The sequence below is a fragment of the Rhinolophus sinicus genome, linkage group LG02, assembly GCF_036562045.2.
Source record: "Rhinolophus sinicus isolate RSC01 linkage group LG02, ASM3656204v1, whole genome shotgun sequence".
NCBI classification, from domain to species: Eukaryota; Metazoa; Chordata; class Mammalia; order Chiroptera; family Rhinolophidae; genus Rhinolophus; species Rhinolophus sinicus.
In genome coordinates this window covers 98,809,761-98,836,751 of record NC_133752.1, presented here as the reverse complement: position 1 = coordinate 98,836,751, position 26,991 = coordinate 98,809,761, and the positions used below count along the sequence as shown (strand labels likewise).

General features: G+C 40.3%; 1 protein-coding gene across 2 annotated transcripts in view; it reads left to right on the top strand.

Annotated features, from left to right (window-relative positions):
• Nucleotides 1–26,991, top strand: part of CAMK1D (calcium/calmodulin dependent protein kinase ID) — a 376,228-nt gene that overhangs the window by 218,342 nt on the left and 130,895 nt on the right. For both annotated transcript variants that reach the window (XM_074324976.1, XM_074324975.1), the window contains exon 3: nt 15,924–15,998. In XM_074324976.1, coding sequence (XP_074181077.1) covers nt 15,924–15,998 — 75 coding nt within the window. The remainder of the gene's footprint in view (nt 1–15,923; nt 15,999–26,991) is intronic.

Below are 26,991 nucleotides of genomic sequence, written 5' to 3'. Positions count from 1 at the left end.
TGACGTCTGTGAGTTTGATGCAGTCGCTGAAAATAATGTGCCATGATGCCCCTCCAAGGGCACTTGTATGCAGTAAACTTTGAAAAAGAGCAGTGGTGACAGTATGAGGTGGTGCTTTTCCCTCCTCTCCCTTCCTGCCCCCACCTGCTGTGGTCTGCAGTGCAGCGGGTGGCCTTCCTGTGCAACGCTCCATCGTGATGACGTCGGACGGGCTGTCTTAGTAAGCAGCACTTGTGTTCCTTCATCAGCAAACTACATTAGACCCTTAGATCTAAGTCCACCACCAGCCTCATTCCTCACCTCCCAAGAAAAAGGAGAGGGAAGGAAAAAGATTGAAGAGGAAAAACCACCAGATGGTTCATCTAACGCCACACCCTTACTGCAGTTCCTAGAACTGCCAGTCTCCATTTCCACATCAGAGTTTGTTTCCTCCACGCTCCCAAATGAAGCAGCATACGTCCACACAGATGCCTTCTGATTTTGCATCATGAGATTGGGAAATAATCCTGGCTGTTTTGTGCGTGCTTTCAGGAGGCACCACACTTTGCTCCTTCCTCCACCCAGGCCCTGTTCTTTCTGTTTCTTTGCCTCAAATATTCTTGGCATCCTCTCCCTGAGATAAATCATTCTGCCAGGCCCCTATCTGCGGCATGTGTTACACAGTACTGGCTGCCCCCAGGCTCTCCTGAAATAACAGCTCTAACACTGGGGACTCAGCAACTGTGTAACGTTAGACTGGGCTTAAGGAGAGTAGCCCCCAAATTCTATGTACGTATGTGTGTATGTGAATGTGTGTATGTATGTGTGTGTATGTTTTTGTGTATGCATTTATCTCCTCACCCCCCACCTGCCTCTATTGTTGCATTGTTGACTTCTTCCTGATTTTGGCATAATTTAAAAAAGAAGCTCTAAATAGAGGCCATAGATTCAGGAAGAAGTACATTAGCACCTCCGGGAATAACTTTCTGAGGACAGGTCTTCCCTGAAAATATATTAATAAGAACCATCTTCTCCAGGAGTAGGGAAGAAACCTTTTCACTTAGTTCTATATTACTTATTTCACTGGTTTCCCATTTCCTTCCCTTTTTCTGTTTCTTGTTTTCTTTTTTTTTTTTTAGTAGCAGAATCCTTAAAAAAAATAAGTTCTGCCAGAGCAATCAGGCAAGAGAAAGAAATAAAAGGCATCCAAATTGGGAATGAAGAAGTTAAATTATCACTCTTTGCAGATGACATGATGCTATATATAGAAAACCCTAAAGACTCCACCAAAAAGCTATTAGAAACAATCAACGAGTACAGTAAAGTTGCTGGCTACAAAATCAACGTACAAAAGTCCATTGCATTCCTATATACTAACAATGAAATCTCAGAAAAAGAAGTACAAAAAACAATTCCTTTTGCAATTGCAGCAAAAAGAATAAAATACCTAGGAATAAACTTAACCAAGGAAGTGAAGGACCTATATGCTGAAAACTATAAGACATTTTTGAAAGAAATTGAAGAAGACACAAAGAAATGGAAAGACATTCCGTGCTCATGGATTGGAAGAATCAACATAGTTAAAATGGCCATATTACCCAAAGGAAAATACAGATTTAATGCAATCCCCATCAAAATCCCAATGGCATTTTGTAAAGAAATAGAACAAAAAATCATCAGATTTGTTTGGAACCACAAAAGACCCCAAATAGCCAAAGCAATCTTAAGAAAAAAGAACAAGGCTGGATGTATCACATTCTCTGACTTTACCTTGTACTCCAATAATCAAAACAGCATGGTATTGGCAGAAAAACAGACACATAGACCAATGGAATAGAATTGAGAACCCAGAAATAAAACCACATAAATATGGACAGATAATTTTTGACAAAGAAGCTAAAAACATACAATGGAGGAAAGACAGCCTCTTCAATAAATGGTGCTGGGAGAATTCGATAGCCACGTGCAAAAGAATGAAACTGGACTGCTATCTGTCACCATGTACCAAAGTTAATTCAAAATAGATCAAAGACTTAAGCATAAGACCTGACACAATAAACTGCATAGAAGAAAACATAGGTACTAAACCTATGGAACTTGGGTTCAAAGAGCATTTTATGAATTTGACTCCAAAGGCAATGGAAGTAAAAGCTAAAATAAACGAATGGGACTATATGAAACTTAAAAGCTTCTGCACAGCAAAAGAAACCATCGACAAAATAAAGAGGCAACCAACTGAATGGGAGAAGGTTTTTGCTAACAGTGCCTCTGATTAGGGGCTAATATCCAAAATATACAAGGAACTCATGAAACTCAACAACAAAAAAACAAACAATCCAATTGAGAAATGGGCAGAGGACCTGAAGAGACACTTCTCCAAAGAGGACATACAAATGGCAAATAGACATATGAAAAAGTACTCAACATCACTAATCATCAGAGAAATGCTAATAAAAACCACAATGAAATATCACCTCACCCCAGTCAAAATGGCTATCATCAACAAGACAAATAGTAACAAGTGTTGGAGAGGCTGTGGATAAAAAGGAACCCTCGTACACTGTTGGTGGGAATGCAGACTGGTGCAGCCGCTATGGAAGGCAGTGTGGAGGTTCCTCAAAAAATTACTAATAGAATTGCCGTATGACCCAGCAATCCCTCTCCTGGGTATCTACCCAAAAAATCTGAAAACATTTATACATAAAGACACGTGTGCTCCAATGTTCATTGCAGCTTTGTTTACGGTGGCCAAGACATGGAAACAACCAAAATGTCCTTTGATAGGTGATTGGATAAAGAAGTTGTGGTATATATACACAATGGAATACTATTCGGCGGCAAGAAAAGATGATATAGGAACATTTGTGACAACATGGATGGATCTTGAGAGTGTAATGCTGAGCGAATAAGTCAGACAGAAAAAGCAGAGAACCATATGATTTCACTGATATGTGGTATATAAACCAAAAACAACAAAAGAACAAGACAAACAAATGAGAAACAGAAACTCATAGACACAGACAATAGTTTAGTGGTTACCAGAGGGTAAGGGGGGTAGGGGGTGGGAGATGAGGGTAAAGGGGGATCAAATATATGGTGATGGAAGGAGAACTGACTCTGGGTGGTGAACACCCAATGGGATTTATAGATGATGTAATACAGAATTGTACACCTGAAATCTATGTAATTTTACTAACAATTGTCACCCCAATAAATTAAAAAAAGTAAGTTCTTATATAGAACCTCAATACATAAACAGGTAAGAAAGGTAGTATTTTATCAGAGTGAATTTTTAAGATTAATTTTATAACATTTATTACAAACCCTAGGAATGAGTGAACACCAGTGGATATGTGGTGATCTCCACTGTGATTTCACATTTGATATCTATTGCAGCTGGGCTTGTGCAGTTGTATTTCATGACTATTTCCAAAATATTTATTGAGACCCTGCCGGATTTGGGGGAAACCAGATTGAAAACCTCTGGTCAAAAGTGACCTCAATGAAGTCTAGGAGAAAAGTCTCTGTGCCGTGCAGTCACCTAAAATGCCCCCAGCGGCCTGTGTACCACCTCCGCCTGGCCCGTCCTTCCCCATATTTTGGTTTACAGACCGTGGCTACCCACCTGGCACGTCAGTAGCTTTGCTTGAGTTTAGGAGCACAACCGCTGCCACCCTCCCTCCCTGGCTAACTCTGGGGTAGTTGTCAGAGACCCGCTGTGTGCTCGGATGTCTTTTAGTTCCCCATTCCTCATCGCTCACGGCACAATTGCATCCCAAATTTCCTTTTAAACTAGGGATTAGAAAACTGCGTGAATAGCAGCTAGTTTATTAGCTGCAGTCTGTTAGGAGTGTCATTGCTACAAATTTGCGCATGGCTCTGGAGCTCATCCTGAGAGTTTCTTAAGAGTTAACATTCCTTGTGTGATTGTAATCATACCATATTTATTAGCAGGACATGACAAAACTATCCACTGTGAACGGCCTCAGCATTTAACACCCATCTACATAAAACTGCAGTTTGGTGAGCTGTTGTGTACATCACGCACCTCCTTCTACAACTCACCGACAGAGAAACACAACTCTTCTTCCCAGGCATGGCTCCAGTCTACCTCAGTTAGGAAGAAACTTGCTCGTGCTTTCTCAAGAAAGAATGCGGAGTTGTCCTTACTACACATATGCGGGGAGATTATCTCTGTGTTTTAAAAATTATGTGTACCCGGCACCCCACCAACCACAAACAACCTCATGAATTCCCAACATGTAGATGCTTGAAAACTGTTTCCTTCCTTTTGAATGTGCCTGATTTTCTGAAGCCTGGGTCTGACCTGAACAAACTGTGTGACAGCGTTAATTACTGATGTGCAAAGACTGAAGAACGCTTGATTCTGCACCATTATGTCTGAACGCTGTTACTTTCCTGGAACAGCGAGGAATGTTTACAGTGCCAGTGCAACCCTCTTAAGTCTGAAAATGAACTGATAGGAGACAGTGCAGCAAAGCAGACTTGCCTCCTTTTCTGCTTTGCTTCTTACTCTTTTTTTCACCCCATCTTTTTCTTTTGCAATTTGCTTCCCGCTTTATAAACAAACGGCACAATATTCCAGCAGATTTAGGAGCTGCCTGGCCCCAGATGCCTCCTTATCTAGAAGGAGCGTGGGCAGGAGGCCTCTGCCTCTTCCTTCCTCATCAGTGCTCCAAGGCTTCTGTGTGTGTGCCAGGGCCTTGCAGCTGAGCCTGCCATTCATGGTTTGGCATAGTCGTGGGTTCAAGGATACTTACTGTGGGTAGAACACAGAGAAAGCTCTCATGGTAGGAAAGAAAAGGGAAGTGATACCTTTCCCCCAGATTCTGGTGCATTGTTTTGGTCCCCTTTCCTTTATGTCCACATAAATGCAAGTATTCAAAGCTAGAAGTCTCTAAGATGCTTCCTGAATCCAAGCCCAGTGTCTTCAATCTGGGGACCAGAGTGTTTGTGATGAAGCTGCAAGATGCAGGCCAGGCCGTCGCACCTGGCTCTGCGTTCCCAACAGGGTCTCATACAGCCGTGACTTCTCAGTTCCCAGTGTAATGATCTGCAGTGAACCTCGAACAAACTGGTGGAGCTTTCCCTTCTCAGGTGCCTTTGGAGGCTGTATTTTCATACAGGTGGAGCTAGTACATCAGTTACAAGATTTTATTTCTGTGCCAAGGTGGGTGAGTGCCTTGATGTTCTTCAAGACTCCAGGCATCTATTCTCACGTGAAAACATCCACCATTGACAAAAAGTTATCAAAACATCCAGAGAAGGAAATGACAGCATTTTCTTGACTGTGTTAGTGTTTCAAGACCTTACTAAGGAACATTAGAAGCTAATGTTGCAGTTAACCCATTGAAACTTGTCAATTTTTCATACTGTTTCTCTAATGTGTTGGCCAAGTTGCCTTGAACCTTCAGCCTCCAGACACACTGACTATTACCTTTAAGTCTGACCTATTATGAAGTACATCTATTCAGCTAAGATAAATTTTAAATGGAACGAAAACTATAGAATTACCAACTCCCAAGTATCTAAAAGTGAACCTTTCTCGGCATCTAAGGTATTTATTAACTCAGTAACTTACCAGGGGTTCTCAAACTTTGTGTTTGAATCACTTGGGAGGATTAAAAAAAAATACCAATGCCCAGGCCACATTCCGGGCCAATTAAATCGTAACCTGCAGTGCTGGGCCCCGGCATCAGTATATTTTAGAGCTCCTCGGTAATTCTGTCATACAGCCGAGTTTGAGACCCATCAGTAATTTATCCTAGGTGGTCACAGGAGTAGGAAACAAATATACAGGGTCAAATCTTCTAACTTTTTTTGACTCAGGTATCCAGCCTTTGAGTGCCTTTGGTCTGTAAGGCTTTAGAAAGGCCAGAACTAATTGTTCATTCTTTTCTTCATTCGTTCTTCTACAACATTCACTGAGTGTTGGTGTGAGCCAAGCACTGGGTTTTTCACATGGATTTGGACCTACCTTATTTCTCTTTTGGAGTAAAGACAACCAGGTCTCGCTGGATCTTCCAGAGCTATTCTAGACAAGAGCAAATTACTGAGTCATTTCTCTGTTGGTCCAGGAGACTGTACAAGCTAACTGTAGAAGATAAAGACTTCCATGTAAATGGTTTCCTAGTTCAAGAAATTCTATTCTGTGTCTAAATGACAAACTTACCCAGGCAGAAGAAGAGCCTGTTGAAGCATCAGTGGTAATCCAGGCTTCTGTGTAGGAAGCACCCTCCTAGAGAACACTGATTACTGGCTCAGACCAAGCTTTGTAGGCCCATATGTACTCCAATACCCTTTGCCTCATTGTAATTTTAGATTCATTGATTGTTAGAGTTGGAAAGGACCCCAGAGAGTATCTTGTTTGACTAGTTAATTTCTAGATGAAGAAGCTGAGACCCTGGAAAGTGGTGTGACCATACTGTCCCAAAGTGACAGAGCCAGCCTGCTTGATGCCCCACCAATAATACACTTGCAGGCTGTAGTCTGGCCTCCCTCCACACAAATGCTGGCCAGGCTCCCACCCTGTGTGTCCTGCGTTGTACTAAAGATGCCGATGATACTTGTTTGAAAACATGGTTAGCTGCCCTGGAGGGTTTTGCTTATTGTTTGTTTGTTTTTAAGGATTCAAAGCAAAACTCATTTTACAATGGAAAAGTATCACGTGTGGTACTTAATCCTTAAAAATCAACAAAACTGGCTTGCATACTTATGAAGTAGTTGATTTGGGTACCATGGCTGTCTACTCCTTAGTCTGATGTTGTTTACAGCGCCATCTGCTGGCTGCAGAGAGATGATTAGAAGCTTTGGATTTTGAATTCTGATCATTCCTGGAGTGGTGGCCTGTATTCTTAATAGACAAGATCTCTCTCTATATGTAATATCATACATACATGTCTGTATATATTTTACCTCTACACACACACACATATATCTCTGTGTGTGTGTGTGACTTGTCCAAATCTTGCAGTTAGATGTGTCCGAGCTGAGACACAGCCTCATCTCCCAATTGCTTGAGCAGTTAAACAAGTCAACATGCATTTATTTGTGTCCAGCATTGTGGATATCCTTTGGTGAACCGTGTGTTAATGATTTCGATCAAGAACTTTTAAAAAGTGCCTCTTTGTGAAAGTTTGGCAATGCAGCAGTCTAGCAACCTCTCTCTGCTTGGGTTCAGTGAGAGAACCAAGCCCTTTTGCCCTAAGGCATTCACTGAGTACGCTGAATTAACTTCCTTTCTTATGAAGCTAGGATGGGGCATTCCTTGAGAGAAATGAGAAAATAATCACTTGAATCGTTTTCCTCTCTTCTGTGGTTCCAATGAAGAACCCTAGTTCAGAAAAACTGGAAGGTAGAAATTCCCTCCCACCTTAGCACACTTTCTGAAGGAACTAGTTACCAGTTTGATATGTAACTTTCCAGACTAGTTAATCTGCATATGAAATCATTGAAATATGTACACACATATGCATATACACAGACACTTGGGATGTAACACATGTGTACAACAGGCTGATAAAAGAAGTGGGGTGGCCCAGAGGTGAGGGGATCAGTCCTGTGAGAGGTAAGGAATAGCAAAGGGTTCTCAGTGGAGGTGACGTAGAAGGGGTCTCAGAAGATGAGTAGTTTAGTAAGAAGATGGGAGAGAGGTGAGCATACATGTAATGGCCAGAGAATGTGTGCCCAGGTGTGAGAGAGCTGCCCCGGTCCAGTATAGTTTTGGTATGGGGCAGCGGTGGGAGGTGAGATGGGACGGACAGGTGAGGACTTGTCATCAAGGGATCTTGTATGTCATGTGAAGCTGTTTGGACTTTATTCTGGACTACAGGGAGCCATTGGAGGATTTCAAGCTAAGAAGTTTGATCAATTCTATGTTGTGGAATGACAGCTCAAAAGACAACATGGAGAATGGTTAGCAAGAGAGAAAGACCAGAGGGAGCTAGGGAGGGCAATTAAGTGGTTATAAACCGGGAGTGATCATTTATAAAGCAGAACTAATAATGCCTTCTTTATAGAGTTCTTGTAAGAATGAAATGAGATAACATCTGTGAATGCGCCTGTTAGGTTATAAAAAGGAAAGGTATTATTTTTTAATACCATCTGGCAACTATTTCAACTCTATGACTTCCCTTGTGACTGACAATATCCTGATTTTCTCAGCATTATTTCCTGTACTGCTTATAGGGAAGAAGAAAAACAATCTGACCCAAGAAAGGAGAAAATGATTTTTGTTATTTCAAAAAAACAGAAAACATAGTGTTTACTTAGACAAACAGGAGTGTTTGCTAAGACATCAGAATATTATTCAAATATTTTTAAGGTAATTTGCCATGTCAGAAAACTGTAACATCTTTTTTTGTGAATAAAATTTAAATTCTCTGGGCTGTTTAGAAGAAGAGTGTGGTGGGTTGTAAAAGACCTAGTTCTTTGTGGTCTTGGGTTCAGAGGAGTCTGCTTTTCGCCTGAGAGAGGCCTTTCCATGACTGGACTGTTAAGCCGGAAGAGCCTGAGAAGAAGACAGGAAGCTGGTCATGGCTCCTGGTCATTACTTCCGTCCTGCACTCCTGTGGGGAGATCTGTTGCTCCACCATCTCCACCATCCTTGTTTTGACATCACTAATAATCACCTTGCCTCCTATCTGTCCCTTCTGATTATATTTCCTTCTACCTCTTATCCTCCAATGGATTCTTTAACCCGAGTAGACAAGCGACCATTTGCAAAAATGCCAACACACAGGAAATGTGTTTTGTTGCCTTTTCCTTCTCTGATAATTCTGAAAATTGTTGCCACAATTTCTCCCCTCCAGATCAGTGAACTGTGGTAAGATGAGAAAAATGAAAAATGCTGAACTTTCCTTTCTCTTCTCTTTTGAATTTTTCTGTCTTTCCTCATTTTACATGGAGTTCAAAATTCATAGATCCTTGAACTGTGGACAATTAGACTGGAGGGAGAAATGATGCAGATGTCATTTCATAGAAGTGTGTATACTCAATACAATGCCTGTCCTTTGGGTCCCGATGTTCCCTCTAGCTTGGGGGCTTTGGAATGGGGCCTACTTGTGCATTTAGCACTGATTTTTTTTTTGTGTGTGTGTGTGCATGAATTAACTTTAAATATTTTCCTGGCTTTCCCTGGGATTTTCTGGCTTGGCTGTCAGTTACCATGCAGGCAGGATCTGCATCAATGCCCACGTGCTGTTTTTCATTCAATTTCTCTCTCTCCCTCTCTCCCTCGCTCCTTCGCTTCCTTTCTTCCTCTCTCCCTCTCTTCCTCTCTGCCTGGGCCCACTTCTCTCTATCTACCTCTTCTGTCCATTTTTTGGGGGGATAATAGAGACGTTAGTGTAGATTACTGTATCAACCATTTACACTCTGGACATGGACGTATCAGCTAACGTTTACTTTGAGCCTGGTAAATGGTAAGTCATTAAAATTAAGTGAAGTTCTTTTTACCACCTCAGGTTGCTTTTAGTGACTTTATTCCTTTGAATTATGTACATTTTAGGAAAGTTTACTTTTGAGGGGGTGAAAATTCCTTATGTATGAAGGTCCTCTTGGCCATGTTTTGAAAAGACTGACCACTAACCTATAGGGATTTAGCTATCAAGCTATGCAAGCTTAATAGAACCTTGGTTTTCCATTTGCTTTCAGCTGACATCCCTGCCTCTTTTCTCTGTCCACTTTTATTCTCCCTTTTGATGACATGAGCAGATCTGGGCTGATAACGAAAGTCGCTTTCTAATTATAATTTCTGGACTCGTAACAATTCCTTCTGCTTCTGAGTGTCTCTTCCTCTGGTTCACTTTGACCCACTGGGATTTCATCTGTCAGGGTGTTTACAACCAAATGTCTTGAGAGTTTTCACTAGGTTTCAGGGTAGCTCAACAGATCTCCCCCTGACCCCCGAGGTGGATATTATATTGTTAATTATGAAATTTAATATCTTGACTTTAGGTTTTATAATTTTATACAAATAACTGAATTTATATAAGCTCTTCTATTTTTTAATTATAACTTAGTTAATATGACATTATAGCATAAGTGCTTGATCATGGGCTTGGGAGTTAGAATCTCAACAATTCCAATTACTAGTTGTCTGACTTTGGAATACTTACTTACCCTCTTGGATTCTTAGTTGCCCTCTTTTAAAAATGGGGAGAATGGTTTGTATGTGGTAGGATTGTTGTGTTAAATGAGATCATTAAAAATACTTAGTATAGTCTTGACACATAGTTAACACTCAATAATGATATATATATATATATATATATATATATATATATATATATATATATATATATAAAACAGCTATGTAAGTAAGGCCTAAAAAATGTTATAAAATTAGTTTATCACTGGATTTAGATGTGTTATATCCCACAGGACTGAGTAAATTACACTTAACACAAAAGAGTCAGAGTTGAAATATTTGAGAAAACAATATAAGAGATGTTTGTAAATTTTCCAGACGTAAAACAAGTTTAGAATATGAGATCTATAGACTGGGGAGTTGACTTCAATGCACAGAGAAATCCTGGAACAGTAGCTTAAGCAGATGGTTTGTGATCATTTAGTAAAGACTGCAGTAGTTGCTAGAAGCTACCATGGGTTTACTAAGAACAAATGTTTTCAAGCATCCATTTCCCTTTTAAATAGTATTATGTGGTGTGTAAAACTGAGGAATGGCCTTTTAAAAATCTAATTGTATTCTTAACGATAGGATTGTACATTATGGGCTAGATGATAGCACTGCTGGGTTTGCAACTCCACAACGATTGAATCCCACCTATTAATGTCTTGGTTATCTTGATATAGACTTCTGGTAGCATACCTTGGAAAGTGCTGACGTATAACCTTCCCACGTAAGACTTTAGCTAGGAATTTGGATAAAGGTAAATGTGATGGATGTGCACCAACCAAATATGCAGTTGGCCCTAAGTTGAGAGGGACAGTAAATATAATAGACGAGAGAATAAAAATTCAGAATATTCCTGATCATCTGAAGCATTGTGTGGAAGTCCCAAAAATTGAATTTAATGAAGGTGAAAACTTTAAGCTCGAAAGATCAAGCCTGAGTAAGAAAGGAGATATTGTTTGGTAAAAGTTCAGGTAAAAATAATCTGGTCATTTAATTGACCCTGACCTTAAGTTTCTTCCTTCCTTCCTTCCTTCCTTCCTTCCTTCCTTCCTTCCTTCCTTCCTTCCTTCCTCTTTCTTTCTTTCTTTCTTTCTTTCTTTCTTTCTTTCTTTCTTTCTTTCTTTCTTTCTTTCTTTCTTTCTTTCTCTCTGTCTCTGTCTCTCTCTGTCTCTGTCTCTCTCTCTCTCTCTCTCTGTCTCTCTCTCTCTCCCCCCCTCCCTCCCCTCTTCCCTACTTCCTTCCTTCCTTCTACTTATTCATTCTTTCGACAAATATGTATTGAAAGTACTACCCACCATGCACTTTTCTTGACAGTGGGGAGAGAGTAGCGACCAAAATAGTAAAAAGTCCCCACCCACATGGATCTTATATGAAGTTAGACAATTAAGTTCATGAACTCATCCTAGAAAAAGTGCTGCATACCTCCTTGCTGAATATCACTATGGTCACCTTCGAAATACTCCCCTTGGGAAGCTATGCACCAACACAAGTGCCTAGTCCACCCTTCAAAGCAATTTTGGAACTCTTTTTCTGGAATGGCCATCAGAGCTTTCGTCATACTACCCTTGATGTCCTGAATGTCATCAAAATGTCTTCCTTTCAATATTTCCTTTATCTTCAGGGAAAGAAAGAAGTCATTGGGGGCCAGATCAGGTGAGTGGGGGGGGGGGATGTTCCAATACAGTTATTTGTTTACTAACTGAAAACTCCCTCACAGACAGTGCCATGTGAGCTGGTGCATTGTCGTGATGCAAGAGCCATGAATTGTTGGCGAAAAGTTCAGGTCGTCTAACTCTGTCATGCAGCCTTTTCAGCACTTCCAAATAGTAAACTTGGTTAAATGTTTGTCCAGTTGAAACAAATTCATAATGAATAATCCCTCTGATATCAAAAAAGTTAGCAACATCGTTGCAACAAGTTCATGAACTTAATTGTCAGGCTTCGTATTCTTTATAGGCCTGCAGCTGTGCAGCTGCCTTAGGAAAATGAACCTAATGCCAGGTTTTATTTGCAAGTGTAATATCTATCTCATGATGGTTAATAGTTCTACTCTTTTATTTACTACCCTATTCTTGGTGCTACATTTTACATTGGGATCATTGCTTTCAGCTCTGAATAGCATAGTCTCTTCCAACAAGAGAGACAATGAAATGATGAGAGGCATGTAAACCATGTGGGAAGAGGATTGGTCGATGATAAGAGAAAACTAAGTGGGGACATTATATCTGTCAAATATTTGTAGGATATAGGAGAAGAGGGCATAAACTTGTTCTGTGTTGCTTCCAAGAGTCTGTGCCTGTTATAAGGTGGCTCGTTTCTGGTAAATATAAGAAATATTGCCTGTGAAGTGTCCTAGCTGCAGCCAGGTGCCCCCTGGCCTCTATGAGGCTGAGATGTCACTCCTGTATTTCCTAGTACTGTGCCTGGTACGTGGTAGGTGTCCAGACATGTGTGGATTGGTATTCATATGGCATTTTGTGGTGATAACCTAGGTACTATAATAAAATAATGTTAAAATTTGAAGTTCAATATTTGTATATGTTAGGGAATCTGAAGACAGAATAAAGTACCCGAGAACAGCTGTGGGAGGCCATAATGTTCTAACATATACAAATTAATTAAACCACTTTTCTTAGGAGACATTTAAGAGGTCATTTTAGGATTTTTCTGAAATTTCTGAAGTGTGCCTATTCAAACATTACCCAACCCAGCTGAACTCCCGTCCCTTTCTTGAGGCCTTCACCGTAATTCTGACCCAGACATGGCCTTGCTTTCTCTGAACGTAGTGGCAGTTCTACAGAGGTTAGCATTTTACTGTTTCCTAATTGCGTCATGGGTCTCTCCATCTAAGTGATGAGGTTTTTGAGGGCAAAGCCTTATTTTATTTTTTTCTTATATTCTCCCAGACACATAGCGGAAAATCACTAAATGACAATTGCTTGATTCATTAAGAGGAATAGTCAGTAGAAGTATCATTGCAGCCACTGTAAGCACTCATGGAAGACATAGCAGGGTAAATAGCTTTTAATTCCTCCATCTCCTGCGTCCAAAGCAGGGATTATAGTCTTAACTTATTAGAGGCTCCGACTTTCGCTGTGCAAGTGCTTTGTACATAGTTAATTCTTTGTATACAGTTGAATCTGTGTTCATAGCTGTACTCCAAGGCCCAAACTGCCTTCTTGGCTCAGCCTCTGAGACCAGCAGGGACAAATCTCTAAGGCACGGGGGCTCATCGGCTGTGATTCATGTAAGTAGGATGGCCAGAGTCAATACCTGAAAACGCAGGGCACCCAGGCATACTTAATTTCAGATAAACAACAATACAATATTTGGGATATACTTATACTTAAGAAGTATTCATTGTTTATCCAGAATTAAATGTAACTGGGTGCCCTGCAGGTTATCTGGCAACCTACATATAAACCCCATTCCTTTCATTTCCCCATAAGCCTGAGCTCTTAATTAACCCCCAAATTATAATAATTCAACTGGAAGAAAATATTGTGCCCATGTGATTGATTCCAATGGCACATTTTACAACATTAATAAAAGGGAAACGCCATATGCTTACGCTTTTTGTGGTCATGTTCTTTCAGGTGTATCCAATAACGATAATTCCACAAACATCTAGGATGTTGGAAGTCCCAAACCTGTCTTGCTTACTTTGGTGGCATATAGTTTACTTGGTTCATGTAATATACTGCTGATATTATTTTGCTCAGGTATCACAGTGACCACTGTTGACAAATAATTAGGCTTACTCATTGGAATTAGGTGAAATGTGAATTTAGTATAATCTATCATCTCAGCTCCTACAAACAACTGCATTGTCTAGTAAGAGCTGAAAGAATCAAGGCAAAGCATTGCTACTCTCAGTTATTTGTTTTGTTCCCTTCTTTCATCAGCTCAAAGGCAAGATAATATTCTGGTTTGTTCCACCTTATAAACTTCTTTTTGAGGGGCAGACATCTCATACTTAGGAAAATTGCCTCTGTTTTCCCCAACTAAATAACGATTCCTGCTGTTTAATAACAACAACCTTTAAATTCCATTCACGCAGGAAACATTTATTAAGCAGATTGATGGAGGTACGAGGGGAAAACACGATGGATAAGATGTAGTCCCTGCTTATAAGGGTTTACAAAGAATCTGCTCTTTAAATGCTGGCTTTTAGGTGCTTCAGCAATCATTTTGGTGAAAAGTTTGCAGTAGAGCTAATTAGCCCATGGAGTAATGAAATGATTCTCCTCCAATGATTTAAATAAATCTCAATCCTTACATTCTGAGCAGAAACTGCGCTTAACGGGGAGTCCCAGGGGCCAGCATTAGGCTGTTTCCTTCTCCCTTGATTCTGCTGGTGGAGTGTGATCCCCAGACCATGGCATCAGTGGCTCCAGGTGTGTGTTAGAAATGCAGACTCTCACGCCCCGCCCCGGACCCTCTCACGCCCCGCCCTGGACCCTCTGACGCCCCGCCCTGGACCCTCTGACGCCCCGCCCTGGACCCTCTGACGCCCCGCCCCGGACCCTCTCACGCCCCGCCCTGGATGGCTGAATCAGGACGTGCAAGCCAGAACCCTAGGTGATTCGTATGCACCCTGAAGTTTGAGAAGCATTGGCCTACTGCAGAATTTCTCCAGCTCTGCTTGGTGGTGTACAGATCATATGACACTTTTGTTAAAACAGATTCTTGGACTCTTCCCTCAGAGATTCTAATTCTGTCTGACAGGGGTAGGTCCCTGAGAATTTGCATTTCTAATAAGCTCCCAGGAGACGTTGGTGCTGCCTATTTGGGAACCACACTTTGAGTGGTAACCCTCTATTTCACTTGGGGTGCTGAACTGACATTTGGTGGTGGTGGTGGTGACTAGACGCCCAATGAGGGGTCAGTCTGGTTTTCCTTTGCCTCCACTGGAGTCATGAGCATGACAAGGAAATTGTCCCCTGGAACATGGAGCCTGTTATGGTGGTGGATTTGCATACAATGAATTGTCCAGGCTGGTCTGTGATGCCATTGTGAGACTATAGTGAAGGAGAATTAAATTCTCCATGGGGACCCAGTCAATTGAATTGGACCCTACAAGATATTAACAGGATGGTGACAGGTCTGGCCCAGTCCTGGGATTATATGAATAAATGCAAGAAGGCTGGGCTATGCATGAAACAGTAGGAGTTAATCCAGTATTGCTGCATTGGAGAGTATAGAGCCTCGGGAATGAAGGTGAGTGGAGAGTAGGCAAGGGCTGTGGGGAAATAAGGTCTGGAAAAATGGGGACAAGATTGTGAAGAGTCTTAAATGTCACCTTAACGAGTTTGGATTCTCTTATGTTAAATAACATAACTTCAACTGAATAAATTTTAAAGAGTTAAATGGCTTTATTGAACAATTAGTGAATCAGACAGCATCCCATGTCGGAGATAGAAAGGAGCTCCAAGGAGCTGTGCAAAATTGAAGGCTTTCATAGGCAGAAGGGGAAAAGGGTGGATTGTTTCAGGCCTATGTAATCTATTTATGGGGACAGAAGGGGGGCTATGTAGCAGATTACCTCCTGTGTCAACCAGAAAATTCCAGACTGACCAGTCAGGGTTATATTGCTGGGGGAGGTTGTAACTGCTGTTCGATTAGGTATTAAGTCTCAGTTTGCTGATGTGGGGCTTAGCACAGGTGACTTCATTTTGGGCCTGTTGTTTCTTTTTTAACGCTTAATGACATCAGTTTTCAAAAGTTTTCATGTCTCACTGTACTTATTATTCTCTGTGTGTGTGTGTTTTGTTTTTTCTTTCAGGATTAAGCATGAAAACATTGTTGCCCTGGAAGACATTTATGAAAGCCCAAATCACTTGTACCTGGTCATGCAGCTGTAAGTACCTTTTTCAACTGCTGAGTGTTGCGAACTCCAATGCCTAAAGGGCCAGGTGGTAAAATGAACTAATGTGGGGGGCCAGGTAAGACAGTGAGGAGTGCTGAGGGCCGTGAGACATTGGACAGGCAAGGATCCAGCCGAAGACAGCCGGCTGAGCACAGGCGTCTGCTGCTGGGCCAGACTGAAAAGCGCAGGTGCCCGCATTCAGGATGCGAGGTGTCCGTGGCAGGGTGCCCACATTTCAGGATGGCTGTCCTGCTTTGTAATGTGCGAAGTCCCAGTGCCGCTAACTGCAAACACTTCTGTGGGCTCATGGTGAAGTATGCTCTGCTCTTGTCTCTGCGAGGAACTCCCTCCCATGTCTGCATTTCTAGGGCGGCTGGGGGTGGTGGCAGCAGATGGCAGCTGTGTGCTCGGTCCCTTCCCTTGACTCTCCCGCTGGCAGATACACACACATATTGTGTGACTGAACAGGAGTCCGTGCCTGAACAGGAAAAGTATAACTTGACATTATCAGCCCCAGTAGATTCTGTCTGCATTCTAGTAACTTTGGAGATTCCCAGAAGAGGGAGGAAATAAGAAAGCTGAGATTGAGCATGTAGTTTTTAAAATGTAAAATGTTTGCCTCTCCACTCACACAAATGCTTCACTCTAAGCGATATCATTTCTAGGAGTAGCCCAGGACTAGGTTTATTAGAATTAAGTGCTGGAAACTGAGTTACAGTGTTGTGCTTTAGCCGTGACCTGAGTAAATAAATTTGGAAATGCTGTATTATTTAGCTGAGTAACTGAAGAGGACTTTTGTTGAAAGTCAGCATATATACTTAAATTTCCTTATTTACTGATGATTTCCAGACTTTGGTTTGCCAGAGGTCTTTAGAAGAATGGAGGGTTAGACTCACAATTTTTTAAAATCAATTTTGTTTTTCTTCATGAATGTTTAAACCACACATTAACTGGGGATCCTGTTAGGATGCAAATGAGTGTTCCTTAATGCATTTTTTAAATCTTTCATTATCTTCAAAATATTTTTAGTAGGTTCTGACACTTCTGTATAAACATTAAAAAAAATATCCAGACTGCAAGCTTATAGATGGTTGTTCTCTGGCAAATGACAGTCCCAGGTGGTGAGCAGCAGTTTTACTGGTGTGTATTGTCACCCGTGAGCCTGGCACTTGAAGCAATTTTGACTGCTGGTTCCATGGTAACACCTTACTACCCAAGTGTCATCTTTCCTAGTTCCTTGCTATTCTGTTTGTTTTACAGTTTGCCACGTTTCTAGTTCTTCCTAGAGAGTGGTAGTTCTTCCCAGTGGGCGACACTCCTTAGAGGCTCATGTGACCTTGTTTTATAGACAGTCATCTCTTAAAGAAGCAGGTGAATCAATTTCCCATAAATATTGACTGCCTAATAGGAAGAATATGACATATTGGTGACAAGAAAAAGCCCCACAAAACGTCAGTAGTGTATTTAAATGTGTGCTTTTTTTATTGGTGATGCAAAAAAAAAAAAAAAAAGTATTACTACTTGAATCCCAAGCAATATGTATTCACTTGCTTTAGTTCTCTGTTTATGGAACTGTCACTAAAGAAATCAGTTTAAAGTCCCTCAAATATGTAAATCTCAGCCCTGCCTCTTACTAGCTAGGTGAAATTTGGCAGATAACTGGGCCTCTCTATTAGTTTCCTTAATGGAAAACATTGGGGATTATAGTCATTTACATTAGAGGGCTATAGTGAGTATTGAATGAGAAAAACGTGTGGGAAAAGGTCTGCCAGAAATAGCAGGTCCTCAGTACAGACTGGTTTCTTTATTTGCATCCATATCATTTCATCAGTATGTTTGTGCAGATAAAGTCATAACTTGGACCAATGTAGGTTGGGGGCCATCTGTATACTTACCAGCAGAAGTTTATGTAAAGACTGTTTGGTATGAGAACATAAAAGTGTTTAGAACAGAACGAATCTTAGAGCAAAGTTTGGACGTTGTACTGTCCTCCCAGCTGTCCCCACCCCTTACTGAGTTTTTTGATCATGGCTTTCCCCTTTTTTGCATTAATCCTAAAACCTCCATTGTATAAACCACACTCATTCAGAATTTGTATTAATGTAGAGAGGAGTTGGGCTGGAATGAGCTTTTGGGGGACACTATATAAAGTTTGTTGGGCAAATTAATCACAGAATCCAGATCTAGAGGCGATGAGTGTTTGAAGTACCTCAGGAAAAAAATATTTAAGTGTATTGTTAAGCAGTTTAGAGACCCTATTTACACAAACACTGGGTATGCTAATTACACAAACTGGTAACTTGTATGAACTGTTTTTTCATTGGTTCTCATTACTTTTAAAAAATCAACTTTATGGAGGTATCATTTATATACAGTTAACTGCATCCATTTAACTGAACAATTCAGTGATGAATGTGAGAGAATCATACCAGGGAAGCCACCACCACGATCAGGAACAGAAAATTCCCATCCCTCCAAAAGATTCCTGGTGGCCATTTGAAGTCCTGCCTTCCTCGCCACTGACCCCAATCAGTGGTCCACTTTCACTCAGTAGAGATTCTTTGGCATTTTTCTGAAGTATTTTACAAATGGAATTACATAGTAGGTACACTTTTGTATGTGGCTTCTTTCCGTCATCATAATCATTGACATTCATCTGAGCAGTAGCGTGGATCAGTTGTTTGTTTCTCCTCATGGCCAAGTATTACAGCATTTCATTATTCTGGATAGCCCACATATTATCCACTTCTTGTTGATAAGCTTTTAGCTTGTTTCCAGTTTGGGGGCTATTATGAATAAAGCTGCTGGGAACCTCATGTACAGTCCTCGGTCTGGATGCATGTTTTGCTGAAGACCTAGGAGTAGGACGAGTGTGTCGTAAAGGAGGTGTTATGTTGAACTTTTTAAGAAACTGCAGACAGTTTTCCAAAGTGGTTTTACCATGTTACCTTTTGGCCCACAGTGAATGTAAGTTCCTGTTCTCTACATTCCTGCCAACACTTGATGCTTTCAGTCTTTTCAATTTTAGCCGTTTTAATGGGAGTGTAGTGGTAGCTCATAGTGGTTTTAATTTGTGTTTTCCTGATGGTTAATGATGTCAATCATCTTTTTATGTCCTGCTGAGCCCTTGGTATATCTTCTTTGGTAAAGTATCCGATCAGAGCTTTTACTCAGTTTTTGTTGGATTGTTTGTCATCATATTATGCTTTGGAAGTGTTCTTTATAGACCCTATCCTTTATCAGAGCTATGTAATATGAGTGTTTGCTTCCATTCTGTAGCTTGCTTTTTTGGTTTTCTTCATGGTGCCCTTTTAAAAACAGCTTTATTGTGATATAGTTCACAATACCATACAATTTACTCGTTTAAAATGTACAACTCAGTGATTTTTATTAGTCACAAGGTTGTAAAATCATGACGCAATCTAATTTTAGAACATTTTTATCCCCATAAAAGAAACCCTGTACCCATTAGCAGTCACTCAAGTCTTCCCACCCCCAGCCACTTACTTTCTGTGACTATGGCTTCACCTGTTCCAGACATTTCATATAAATGGAATCATCGAACATATGTTCCTTCATGACCGACTTCTTTCACTTATCATAATGTTCTCAGGGTTCATCCATGTTGCACATAATCAGTACTTCATTCCTTCTTATGGCCAAATAATATTCCATTATGTGGATATATCACATTTTATTTATTCATCCATAAGTGAGGGACATTTAGGGTGTTTCCGTTTTTTGGCTGTTAAGAATAATGATGCTAGGCTTATTCACATATACATTTTTCTGTGAACATACGTTTTCATTTGCCTGGGTATATACATCTAGGAGTGGAATTTCTGGGTCAAACTGTAACTCCATGTTTAACATTTTCAGCAACTTCCAAACTCTGTTCCAAAGTGACTATACCATTGTACAGTCTCGTGAACAGTGTGAAAGGATTCCAATATCTCTACATCCTCTCTAATGCTTGTTTTATCTGTCTTTTTGTTCATAGCCATTCTTGAGTGTGAAGTGTTATCTCCTTGGGGTTTGACTTGCATTTTCAGCCCATTTATTGGGAAGACTTCTTTTCCCAATTAGCTGCCTTGGCACCTTTGTCAAAATTCAATTGACTGTATATTGCTGGATTCATTACTGGATTCATTATTCTATATATCTGTCTTTTTGTCAATACCACACTGTAGCTTTCTTGTAAGTCTTAAAATCAGGCAGTTATCCTCTAACTTTGTTATACTTTTCTTAAAATTGCTTTGCGTATTATAGATTATTTGCATTTTTATATACATTTTAAAATCAGCTTATCATTTTCCCCCCAAAAAAAATGCTTGTGGGAATTTTGTTTTGGATTGCATTGAATCTGTCTAACCATTTGGGAACAATCGAAAACTTAAAACGTTGAGCTTTTTAATCCATAAACATGATTAATATCTTCACTTACTTAGATCTTTCATTTCTCTTAATGCTCTATATTTTTCACTGTGTAGTGGTCCATATCTTTGTTGAATTTATTCTGCACTATTTTTTTTTTATTATAAATGGGTTTTTGTTTTATTTTCCAGTGGCCTGCTGCTATTATATAAAAATGCAGCTGATTTTTGCGCATTAACCTATGGCCTTGCTAAATTAATTTGTTAGTGACAGTAATTGTTCTGTGGATTTCTTAGCATTTTCTATATAAACAATCTCGTCATCTGCAATGTACATTAATTCTGGGTGGTTCCCAAAATAAATCTATTTGGTAAAACTTTGATAGTTTAGTTCTAAATATTATGTGTATTTTGATATCATAATTATATTTCTTTAAAATGTTTCATATCAGATATTTTGAAAATTCAAATTGACCTCTCTCTTATTCCTTCCTCTCCTCTGTTGGTTATATAAATCAGTGAAATTCTTAAGAGGCAATGGCAAAAAAAGGAAAGAAAAACGCAATGGCAGGAAGCCCTTGATGTATCAGAATATAATACTGGTGACATATTTGCTTTGGTTGGAGGGTTTTATGGACTTGGTTGTTACTTTTGTGATTGTGCTTTTGACTTTTGTTGGCAAGTATTAATAGTTTTTATTTGTGAGACCCCCATGTATCTTTTCTGTTTGGTCAGTGGAAAGTGCTCTTTTTTTGAAGAGCTTAGATTTGAAGAGCTATTGATTTCTAAATAGTTGGAGAGGATCTTGAACACAGCATTTGGAGGGACTGCATTTTACAATATTGTGCCTGGGAGGTTTTTGGTTTCCTAGGAAACATCATCTTGGGCACTGAGGCTCAGATATAATAGCGGATAGTCAGTACCCTAATTTTATTACTTAGCTAATTGCTATTTGGATTCTGAGGACTGTGACATATTTGTTCCTGTGTTGCTGCAGCAAAAGAGACTTGATTGTTTATAGAGGTCTATGTTTAAATTTTATTTGGATTTTTGGACAAATGTATTTTTTTCAGAATGCATTTTTGGGAAACATTCTTTAGATAATGTGAGGCGATATGACATTGAGTTAAGTTACAGATGAGACGTCAGTTTGTTTAGAGTTTATTTCTCATCTGACTTTGCTTGTGGAATATCAGCTCGTATATTTGGAGATGATAAAGAACATGCCCTCATCTCTTCTCTTTTTGCATCTTATATCAACTATGGATGTAAAATATACTTCAGGCTGATACAATTCAAAGGACAGATCAGAATTACTTTTTTTTCCAAGAAGGAGATTATATTGCCTATTGAATTATATCATATTTTCAGTAAGACTTAAATTTCTATATGTGATAATTCCTGAATTTATATCATCAGCCTGGACACCACCCACCCCACCCATCTCGAATCCAGGCTTGTATAATATTATATATCTGTCTGCTCACGAGCTCCACTTGGCTGTGTAATAAACATCGCTTACTTATCAGATCTGAAAGAAACCCCTGAATTTCCCACACAATCTTCTCCTGCTGTCTTAGCAAACGGCAGCTCCATTCTTCCAAAGGCTCTAGCCAGAAACCCACAATATTCCTTAACTCATCTTTTTCTCTTAGGTCCTACAGTCCCATACACTGGCACATCCTGTGGCCACCAACTTGAGACTACACCCAGAATCCAACCATTTTCTTATCATCTCAACAGCTACCAGCCTGTCCAAGACACCATCGTATATAGAAGTCATCGTGCTTCCCCCAGCATTCCCCCACTGCACTGTTCTTTCTCAGTATATTAGCCAGACCTGTCATGCTTCTTTTGAACATTCCCGTTGGCTTTCCATCTCCATTGGCTCAGTCTGTGGAGCGGTCCTGTCTGTGAGGGTTTCGATTTGTGGGGAGTCCAGTCTGTGAGGGTTTCAGTCTGGGGGAGGTTTAATCTGTGAGGGGCTCCATGTAGCACCTCATGGCCAGACCCCCTGGTGACCTGCCTGGCCTGATCCCCCAGGCCTCTCTCATTGCTTCTTTCAGTTGCAGCCAGACTGGCCTCCTTGCTATGCCTCAAACATGCAAAGCCTGCCCTCCCATGGCTTGTATTCCTGCTGTCCTCCCTGCCTGGAACACTCTCTTAGATAACTTTATGCTCTCATGGATCAAAGGAATGTAGAGTTTCTGCCAAATGTCACCATTTCATTGAGGTAATCCCCAGGTCCCCTGTATGAGATAGCAGCTCTCCCTACCACAACCTGCCACACACATTCATTCTCTTTTCCTTTCCCCAACTTGATTTTTCTCTGTAACAGTTGTCACCATTATAAAATTTATGTCTGCTTTGTTCTCTGCTAGAATGGCGCATGCATGTTACGATAGACACTTAATAAATATTTGTTCAATTAATATGATTACATATACCGGGAATAATGATTAATACATTTACTCATTCATTCAATTCTTACAACAAACTTAGCAGTGACTATCATTTCAATTTTACATAAAGAGACTCGAGCAGACAGGTTGGATCATTTACCCGAGCCAGCGAGTGACCCAGTGGATACGCTTAGCTGGCATAATGTGATACACTGATGACATTTTCTAGGAAAACATCTTGTAGAGAATATTAACGTGAATGATTTGGCTTACCTGGAAAAATGTGTCACTTATGATTCAATAAGGATTTTAAAAGCTTAAAAACTAGAAACTGGAAGCTAGAAAATGCCTTGTAGTTTTTAGCGGTTTGTGAGGGGAAAAATATTTACTAAATAATATCACAGGAAACCATGAAAGCAGTCTCAATTCATCACAGCTGTGATCATGTTCCTTTCCTAAATAATTATTTTAATTAATGAAGGAATGGATGGTGTGTTTTACCAATATTGTGATTTGTTGTGTTGTGCACATTCCAGGTGAAGTTCAAATACTTCTAAGGTTCCTTTTATTCCATGATAGTATTAAGATATGTACAACTGGTTACCTGCTGAGCTTGAAAAACTCATGACTAAACACCCTTTCCTTAAAGAATAGTAGTTTGATTTCCTGAGTAATCCAAGACATGAACATATTCACAGCTTCCAAGAGAAAATACAGTTTATCTACTCTCTTGGCTAGTGCCTGAAGCTGTTAGAACATTTCCCTGGTTGTGAGGATTACCAGTGTCAGCTTCATGTGGGTATTGTATTCATAATTCATACAGTGTGTTCCCAGAAACAGTTGTAATTAGAACACAAATTATTACTCCCAATCCAAAGTCTTTGGTAAGTAGCCAAGCATAATAATGAAGAAAAAGTGTTTCTGACTATGACACCTTAATAGATTTACATATAAATTACCCAAATCTTATCTGTTCGCAGCAGACACTAATCGAGAGCCTAGAGAATCCGTGACATTTGTTCAGTGTTGGGTGGGTGGGAGGGGGTTGGGGACACACAAGGCACAGTGAGTGCTCTCCAGTGGCTCTCTTTATAGAGGGGCCATCGTAACCACAACTACTCTGTCCCTTGAGCTTTGTGCAAGGGGCTCTGGGTCACAGGGAGGGCCCTGGTGGAGGGGGCACCTTTGGGTGGAGGGTGATTTGGATTTAGCCAGATAGGTGTGCTGGGTGTGGGGGCTGTGCTCCAGGTGGAAGGGCTGGTACAAGGAGAGGTGTTAAGGGGCCTGGCTGGGGATGTGAGACTATGGAGTTCAGTCTGTGGGGCTTTCAGTCTTGGGAAGATTCATCTGTGAGGGATCCCATGTGCAAGGGGCCCAGTCTGTTGGGATCCATCTTTGGGGGTTCAGTCTGTTTAGGGTTTTGTCCTAGGGGATGTTCAGTATGCTTGGGATGGGGGACTGTGTGACCACTTGGTGGGAGATATGGCTGGAGATGCTGGCAGAGGCAAACTCAGTACTTTTGGCTGCTGTTGCTGCTTCAGGCTAATTATTTAATGTGTCCCCCCTGCCCCTCCTGCCCCTGGAAAACCTGCTGAGATATAAAGGGCTTAGAGAGTTAAGAAGATAAAGAAAAAAGAAAAGCCAAGGTCCAATATAATCATGAACCAATTTTACTAGGTTCAACCACATGAAATTGCAAATATACAGTCATGTTTTTTGAGATCTTCTCTTTTGATGTAAGCTTTTACAACTGTACATTTTCCTCTTAGCACTGCTTTTGCTGCATTCCGTAAGTTTGGTATGTTGTGTTTTCATTTGTCTCAAGATATTTTCTAATTTCCCTTGTGATTTCTTCTTTGACCCATTGGCTGTTTATGACTATGTTGTTTAATTACTACATATTTGTGAATTTTCTAGTTTATCTTCTGTTGTTAATTTTTAGCTCCCTTCCATTGGGAGTGAAAAGATACTTTGTATGCTTTCAGTCCTTTAAAATTTATTGAGCCTTGTTTTGTTGCCTAATGTATCCTGGAGAATGTTCCATGTGAAGTGGATAAAAATGTGTATTCAGCTGTTGTTGGATGGCATATTCTGTATATCTCTGTTAGGTTTAATTGGTCTGCAGTGTTGTTCAAGTCTTCTATTTTCTTACCGATCTTGTTTCGTTGTTCTATCTATTATGGAGAGTGGGTTACTGAAGTCTCTTAGTATTTTTATAGAGCTGTCTGTTTCTCCCTTCAGTTCTGTCAGTGTTTGCTTCATATACTTTGGAGCTCTGATGTTTGGTACATATTTTGGGCATCTATCTTCTTGGTGAATTGACTCTTTATCAATGTATAATGTCCTTCTTTCTTTTTTTGTAACAGTTTTGACTTTTTATAACCATGTTTTTAATACAATCATTTTTGACTTAATGATTTTTATAATAATTTTTAAAAATATCATCTTACCAGTTTTATACAATTTAAATGAAATTTAACGTCTTTCATTAAATTTCTAATGAGTTCTTTAAAGTATACACAATTTGAAAACCCCATACATTATAAAACAATTGTAAAATTTTAATAAGTAGCATCTGGTTACTAATACTCAAATTTGACAATCCATAAAAAGTACATAAAGAGTAGAATCATGCTGAGACTATGGAAAGATCAATTTCAGAAATTATCCATTTATTAACTTAGAAATATTTATTTGCTATAAGGATAATGTAATACCCTAAAGTCAGCAAGCTGAGGCTTGTACAAAAAAAAAAAAAAAAAAGAGAGAAAATATTACCATAGACTTTGTTGCTTCTAGTTCCCTAGTAGATAAAAACTTGGGCTTATAAAAAGCATGCCTGTGCAGTAATGAATTTCTGAATATATTAGATTAGACATTTTGGTTTGAGATGCTCCTGAATTGCAATTCTATTTGATGATTTATTAAAAGAAACAAGCTCTCTGCTCCAACCAAACCAATTTCCTCATGCCCTGCAAACAAGATGTGGATGTACCCACCTTGGGTTTACTCTCATGTCTTTCCAGTTTCTTTAATGCTCTTTCTGCTCTTGTCAGGCATCTAGACCCTCTTTTTTCTTTCCAAGCACCAGACTGAACCCCTGACGTCCCGCCCATGCTCCCTAATGTCTCTCTTTGTCCTAGCCCTTCAGACTGGAGTAGAGCCCCCCCACCCCACAGCCAGCATAGCCATCTGGCTAAGTCCTAATCACCCCCACCACCCAAGGGTGTGCTCTGTGATCTCGGGTTCTCTGCACAAATGTCACAGAAAGCGACCCTTGTGGGTTGTAATTGTTCTTCTCTAAAATGTGAGCTGCACACCCTCTGTGATCCCAGGGGCCCTAGACCCCAGAGAACTCAGTCTTTCCTAAAATTCTGTGACCTTTTCAAATCTCCACTGGTCATTATGAATCTCATGATAATCATTCATTCATTTACCCAGCAAGTTCTTGTGGCGCCACTACCATGTGGCATTAGTAGCCAGTGGGGACACAGCAAGGAATATAATGAACTCTGTCGTCTCTAGAGCTTGCATTACAGCAGAAGGGAGAGACAGCAGACAAACCATTGACTTAATAAACAAGTAAGAATACATAAGTCGTAATAAAGTCTATTGAGAAGACTCAAATAAAGTGAGGGGTATGGAAGGCTGGAAGGTGGACGGGTGGCTTACTGTTTTATACAGAATGGTCAGGGAGACCTCTCTGATAAGGAGACATGTGAGCAGAGATCTGATAAGCCCCATAGCCAGGTCTGACTTCAGGGGTGTGTGACCAGTGCAGTCACAAGAGCCCTGCGCTCAGAGGGCCCCACAATTGGGGTTTATGCTTTGCACTTGCCATCTTAAAATTCTTAATAATTTAATCTTTGCATTTGTGTTTGGTAAGTGAAGTCCAAGGGGCTTAGAGCCTCTGCTTATGTCAGATTCCACCTCCTGTCACCTTCCCTGGACAGAATCTTGGCCGCCCACTCTCCTGTTACCTGGGCACAAGTGTAGGCGTCTTTGGGTCAGATGCATGAACCCAACATGCCACTGTGGGCTGGAACCAGGTGCCATGGGCGTTTGCTCTCACCCCATAGGTGAGTATCCCCATGACTGAGGGAGTGTGACATTAAATAACAGATTAAAAAACCACCATGGCAGGTTGAGTGAGAGATGATAGAAGAAAGGGGAACATTTTTCTGGCATGGAACGTCCTTTTTTATTTTG